The sequence below is a fragment of the Engraulis encrasicolus genome, chromosome 4 (genome assembly GCF_034702125.1).
Source record: "Engraulis encrasicolus isolate BLACKSEA-1 chromosome 4, IST_EnEncr_1.0, whole genome shotgun sequence".
Classification (NCBI taxonomy): domain Eukaryota; kingdom Metazoa; phylum Chordata; class Actinopteri; order Clupeiformes; family Engraulidae; genus Engraulis; species Engraulis encrasicolus.
This window is the reverse complement of record NC_085860.1, coordinates 16,881,664-16,888,904: the sequence shown is the minus strand read 5'-3', so window position 1 is coordinate 16,888,904 and position 7,241 is coordinate 16,881,664. Positions and strand designations below refer to the sequence as shown.

Here is a 7,241-nt window from a genome sequence, read left to right as displayed (position 1 = left end):
AGTGGGCAGAAGGAACCCGTCGACTAAATCGGTTACTTTGAATTTGTATATCAATTTGATGAGGAAATAGAGCTCTGCATACAACACTTGCTTACTTTGTAACAGCACCTACTTGAACATATCTTTAAGCGTAGCACCAATTTCCTACTATTAACGGATCAATACTCAGTTTTGAACCTCCACTGTTGTCAATTGTATCCCCGCGTAATAACGCCTGCCCACGCACAACCTGCCAATTCCCTCCTTTCATTTGAAATGTCGAAACGCTTGCTTTCGCAAGTTTCTTTCGCAAGATACAGACTCCGGACAGAATGTTGTCGTTGGTTTTGTTTAAGTGTGATGTGCCTGTGTGTTGTGTCTCTCCTCGCTTTCGCGCTGCCTCCGCTTGGCACGCGGGAGACAGCTGCCGCTGTTGCGCTCCCATCCGTTTGGCTATTTCCTGAATGCTCGTGAATGACACCAAGCTTAAGTCAACATCCCGCGCGCCTCAGCCTAGTAGCCCACACACTTCAGCAGTGGGTCGATCACTCACAGGGACCTCTCCACTCCGCGCGGGCATGGATCTTCCTCTTCTAGCCCAGCTGTCGCCAGACAACTGAAAGGGCTCACGGACAAGTTTGTTTTGTTTATTTTTTTGGGAACAGTTGGTTTGATTTGTTTTTTTTTCTTTCCCCACTCGATTTCGCGTGCTTAAAGACAGGATTCATTTCGCAACGGGTAACTGAATAGCAAGTCCAGTCAAAGTAGCAAGGATGAGGAGCTGTCTGTTTACACTGGTCGTGCTCGGCTTGTTCTGCAGTTTTGTGCACAACGCCTTGTCTTTTACGGAAGAATTTACAGACCGATCTGGTAAATCGGATGGGTATTGCAGTAGGATCCAGCGGGCTCAGACACAGGGCACTCGGAGGGATGGCCATCATGAGTTTCGATTAAGGATTGAGGGAGACCCCGAAAATTATCTGCCTGGAAGCACCTACAGAGGTAAGCAAGAAGAAGAGCTGTTCCCACCATGAACTGCGCATGCTGTTCTTATAAAACATTTATAGTAGGCTATATTTTTTCAAATTATTATTATTAAGAGTAATTCTTAAATGGCCAGAAGATAGATAAAGACAAACATAATATATGCATGCGTTTCTGCGAAGGAAACTAAAACAAAGTTGATGGCTGAGCCTACCGACGACGACTCAGATAGGCTACGCACATTTATATAGGCTACAGCCTACTTGTCGAAAATATCGAAATATTACGCACGCAATTGTTATTACATATGCATTGGAAAACGAACCCATTAAACCCAAAACATGTTACAGTTAAAGTAGATTTTGTGTGCATATCCAAAAGTTAGAAAAACTCAGAGTTCTGTATCCACACTTCATTCCCTCCCATATGAGCAATTATTTGAGAACACCGGGGGGAAGCAAAGCAGACAGCCCGGGAAGACATCACTGACAGCTCTTTTCGAGACTTCACTCCATCTGAAATAACTAGCGGTGGGTGGAAGAGTGGCATTTCATATGATTGCCGCTGAACCTGAGCGTGAACCCGCCGCCTGAGCTAGAGCTCGGTCGTTAAGGTGTGGATGGAATGACTTCATGCCTACCGCAAGCGAGGCGCCGGATTCAGCTGCTGCATATTTACCTTCAGGTGTGTCAGGTAGTGTCGGCAGCACGGCCTCTTTTAGCATGACTCTACATGCTCTGCTGAGGGAGCTGTGCCCGAGAGAACTCCGAACACAAAAACGAGATGCCTAAGAATTTCACTAGTGTAGTGATGGTGGTGCCGTGCTGGTGGTGCCCAGACAGGCAGTCAGCTGCAGGTATAGACTTCTGACACACCTGGGAGGGCCATAACCTTTCATGCTGCTTATCACTGTCATATATGACCTATATATCTCCGCCTGACTTCTCCTCTCTCCTTTTGCAGTGAGTTTGCTTGCCTCCAGTCCATCATTTTTCCGAGGCTTCATCCTCATTGCTTTGAAAGAAGGCAGAGGAGGTGTGCGTGATGATGATTACGCCGGCAGTTTCCAGGTAAGAGACCTCCAGCAGAGGCTGGCCATTAGTGACGTTCGTTCATGCAAGGGGAACTAACAAACACATTCCATCCACACACACACGTTACAATGCCACACAGGGGTAATGGGCCAGAAACTGCAACCCCCATTGTCATTGTCGAACATGATGAAATTAATTGTTTCTCACGGCAAGCTTGCTGGAAATGGGGTCTGCCACTCAGGTTCACCATCATCTCGTTGTATTTGCTTTTCATATTCCAACATCTGCCTGGTGAGATACCGGCAGGCCTAGGTGATGGCCTCTCTTGATCAAAAAGTAGTTTCTCCAGTTGGAGTCTGCAGGGTGTATCAAATGCTTTATTTACGTTAGGAATTTCTTTCGATTTTCTCAAGAAGCCTTCCTTAGTAACAAAATCTGGTCAAAATAATTTAGAGGTAAGATACTGTGTAATGGTTGTCAGATTTTCAAAAAATCATGAAATACACATGACATTTACACATGAAAAAATGTGTAAAAAAAAAATCTGACTACACACACTGCACAGCACATTCTCTGGATGGGCTCAGTGGTGGAACAATTGCACACAGAGCCCCAGGGCACTAATAGCACTGATAACCCCCCCCAATACGGCCTGCCAAGCTCACAATACATGGGTTCACATTTTTTGTTTTCCCCTGGCTGTGCGACCTTGGATGCGCACAACTCAACCTCTGATTTTTGGAAACCGCTCTCGGTCAAAAAATTAGCTCACGTGGTTGGCTGCCAGTGTCTTGCCCCTCCCCACAACAATGTGTTTAAAAACAAAAAAAACATGTATATGGCCCCCACCACCAATATGGGGGTGGGCCCTAAGCCCAGGGGAAGATGCCCTGTTCGCCCATCTCTCTATCTCCGTCCCTGGATGGACTGGGCAGCAAGTGATGTACAGAGTGCATTGCGGGGTGTCTGTCTTCTGATGTTATGTGGGCTGGCGTGTAGTGTACAGCACAACAATAAAGAGTGCTGCCCGCCCGCCCACGGAAGTGTTGATTAGGATATTAAAGCTTAATGAACATCCACCCTACTCTTCCCCCGTTTAAACGGCTTGGCCTTGGCTCCGAGAGAACCTACGGTGCATCATGTTGAAGTACGGTGAGGTGTCATGATAATAAATAACAGACAGACAGACAGATATAGATAGATAGATAGATAGATAGATAGATAGATAGATAGATAGATAGATAGATAGATAGATAGATAGATAGATAGATAGATACTGTATAGACGTACATAGGCCTACATACATACCGTACATAGGCCTACATACATACGGTACATACATACATACATACATACATACATACATACATACATACATACATACATACATACATACATACATACATACATACATACATACATACATACATACCTACATACATGTACATATGTACGTACGTAGTACATTACATTACATCACTTGAGTGAGTGCACAGGAAATATTCAGAACAAAGTACTATGTACATGGATCAATGAAGTTTTAATGCCACTATTGTATGAATAAAATGTTTTTTTTTTAAGTGGATTAACTAAGAAGCATATTCATGGCAGTACATTACCTACCAATTACTAATTAATTTACGAGTATTAGCTGTGGTTGTACCAGCTGACGTCTGAGGACAAAAAAACCCCCGTCACTGTCCCACTTACATCATGGCGTCTTCTACTTCATACATACAGTACATACTGTACCCTCGACAGACAGAGAGACATGCACACACTTGCAGTATCTGAGATACATGACTATAACTTTTTTGACATTGCATTGCATTGAGTTTGCTGTTTGGAGGTATGGGATCGAAAGTGGAAATGCTGCTGGCATATACAGCATGTACTTGTAGTATTGGCAACTTGAGAGTTTGCTCCCGGATCTAACTTGCAGAGCTTTGGAGGGGCATTGTTGGTATAGCGGTGAGGTGGCGCGGTGTGCGTCAGCGAGTTTTATTGGTCGTATTAAAGATTTACAGTCTGTAGCCACTCTCTCTCTCTGTGGAGGAGCTCTCCGGGTTGCCCCGGGGTTGCCATGGCAGGGAAGAAAGCCCCTGCTGGAATGCTGCATGTCAATATGTACTTAGAGGGATGACTTTCCTTTGTGTGCGACCTGCTCCGCAATTTGTCTGGTGTGAGTTATGGTTCAAAATATGCGTAAATCAAAAACGGAGGTGCTGAGAAAACATGGAAGGAGATTCCATACGTAGATTCCCGATGGATGTTTCCTCAGGCAGAATTGTGAGCAACCCCTTTGGAGGCCTGAGGCGAAACATGAACATGGGGCCCTTTTGACTGAATTTTTGTTGGTATTTACCGTACCATGGTGGGGCTGACGGTTGGTGGGGCCCTAGACAATTTCCTAGTCTGTCTATTGGTAAAGCTACATGCCTGATTGTGAGCTTTCTCACTCCTGGCCTGAAGGAGCTATTTAGTCCTCTGCACAGTGTCTCCATGAGCAATTTAACCAGAAAACGGTGTCTTCCTGTTCTGCTCCAAAAAAAAAAAACGTTCCTCTCAACTCGATCTAGTTTCACTAGTTTTGTGCACCCCTGCTGTGCTCTGTGCGAACCAAAAAGTTTGTTATTTTTGACTCTTTTTTTCCCGCCGATCCCCCCCAACACCACAGGGCTCTGTTTGACAGACGAAATGAAAGTGCCTGAAGCAACAACAACCAGCGAGCGTTTGGGTGGCTTGGATGCCTGGCTGGCGCAGCAGAAGACAAAGTGATGTGACAAATGCACTGTCATGTATGGCAGTCAGGCAGGCATGAAAGCCGATCTCTGGGCTGAATGAAGAGGCAAGCTATTGGGGCTTCAGTCTCTCAGTTGACAAGCCAGTAAAATATGCTAAGGAGTCTGATGGTGTACAGTATGTTATGCCAGGAGTGTAGCCCATTGGTCCAAATAGTAGAGAGTAGAGGACTTCTATTAATCCCGAGGGAAATTAAGGTGTCTGACAGCTTACATAGATAGATACTGTAGATACAAGACAGAACGTCCTCTAAAGAGTGCAGACCTCCGCCAAGGAAGCTGTTTGATAGAACATTTGACTATGTTACACCCTATCTTTATTGGAAGTCTGTCTGCCTTCTTTTTGTGGAGTTAGAAACTGAAATGTCAAAATTCGCCCGCAATTCAATTTGCGGTCACTAGGGGCGTCTAGATTTCTAGGCTAGCAATGGTGAAGAATCTTAGAAAAGGTCCCCAATTCAATTTGCGGTCACTAGGGGCGTCTAGATTTCTAGGCTAGCAATGGTGAAGAATCTTAAAAAAGGTCCTGGTTCCGGTTCGTGATCCTGATCAACACCAGAATTTAATCACTTGTTCCCTGGGTCATTTCCAACAACTCCACAAAGTTTCAGCCAAATCCAATCACAACTTTTTGAGTTATCCTACTGACAAACAGACAAACAGACAAACAGACAGACAAACCAACGCGACCGAAAGCATACCCTCCTTGACAAATTATTGCACATTGCAGTAAACAAATAGCAAAATCTGAGTATATCAAAAAGCCTGACATTAGGGCTGCACGATTATGGAAAAAATCATAATCACGATTATTTTGGTCAAAATCATAATCACGATTATTAATCACGATTATTGATTTTTTTGAAAATTATAACAAGATGAAATATAACCAAGAATGAATTACATACGGGATGAGCAAAATAAAATGAATTGTAATAATTATGTAAAGGCAATAGCATAAAACTTAAGTGGACAGATTTCTGGCCAGAAACACCAGCCTGTCAGTATGTTCTGGCTTCAAGGACCCTCTCAAAAGTAGGTCACTATTGCCACGATTAAATCACGATTAAAATCATGAGTTCGATTTCACTATTTTATCACGATTTTGATTATTTTTCGATTAATTGTGCAGCCCTACCTGACATCAGTTCATATATTATCCGTATGTCACATTTATTATTAGTTCTTATGTAACTTAACCCCCCTAATTGGGACCTGGTGAAGGAAATAAAAAAACAGATTACAAGCGATTCATCCTTATATTTTTTAATCGCATGTGTGGTGATTGTCAAAGTCCGTCTGGAGAAATAAAAGGTTGGGTTTTATTGTTATTTGCAGCGGACCTGCTCCCTGAGTGACTGGTCCACCTGTCATGAGAGTCTTGGGTTTATTTTTTGCGAGTTTTTTTACTGTCTGAATCTACATATTATTGACACTTCTGTGAAGGTTACTGGTAAAATAAACATTTCTAGATTTACTTTGGTTTTGATTTAACAACAACAAAAAAGTACCGGATCCCTATCAGCATGGTATTGTGGCTTTTCAGTATAAAGAAAGCTCAGCACTGTCTCTGGTTTCGGGCCCCATTAATGTTTCAATAAAGCTGCTTCCCAGAGGCGTCTTGTGTGAAGTGTCTGGTTTGGCTCGTTCGGCTGTGTGTAGGAGTACTACCCCATACAGGCTCGGTCTCATGGCTTCGTCAGTATGGTCAGTTTGACCATCATCTGGGCGAGACGTACAGTAAGACTGAAATAGCTGTGTCCTGTTGATGACAGTGTGGGTGATCTGTCCAGTGCAATATACAATAACATCCATCCACTGAAGTTTGACATTTCAAGTGCTTGGAGGACCACTGTTGAATCACGGTTTAAGACTATATACAGCCCCTTCCAGGGCTCTAAATTAACACCAGCTTACCGGCCAAATGCTGGTGAAATTTCAGTTTGGCTGGTAAAAAACCCCAACTTACTAGTAGCCACTTTGACGCATTAGTGAGTGTGTGCTTGTAATATTGACATCTACAAACCATATTGACTGGTGATGAAAAAAAGTTATTTTAGCTCTGGTAACATCCACTCAAGTTTGCCATTTCAAGTGCTGGGAGGACCACTTTTGACTCACGTTTTAAGACTTGTGAATCACCAAATTCTAAAATCCAGCATTGTTTTGTCCAGTATGCATTTGGCAAAGGAATGTTGTCTTATAAAATCATCCTCTTTGTGATGGTGAAATTTCATTACAAACATTAGCACTAATGTCTTGTCAGCAAATTGGTTACTTGTGAAAAACGTCCCTGTTTGTTTTTAGATTGCCAGAGAAAACGGTTAGGCTGCCAACGCTGCGACCTGACTTCAGCTCTGCCTATTCTCTCTGTCTCTGTGTTTCCCCTGCGACTGACTGTAATGCTAATGGCTCATGGCTCCCTTTTCCCTTTCCCCATCTC

The 7,241-nt window shown here is 43.5% G+C and overlaps 1 protein-coding gene across 1 annotated transcript in view; it reads left to right on the top strand.

The window, feature by feature from the left end:
• The first annotated feature begins 302 nt into the window (after positions 1-302).
• The window catches only part of spon1b (spondin 1b), a 122,674-nt gene continuing 115,735 nt past the window's right edge, over positions 303-7,241 (top strand). Inside the window, exons 1-2 of the mRNA XM_063196817.1 lie at positions 303-981; positions 1,927-2,033. Coding sequence (XP_063052887.1) covers positions 753-981; positions 1,927-2,033 — 336 coding nt within the window. The 5' untranslated portion in view covers positions 303-752. The remainder of the gene's footprint in view (positions 982-1,926; positions 2,034-7,241) is intronic.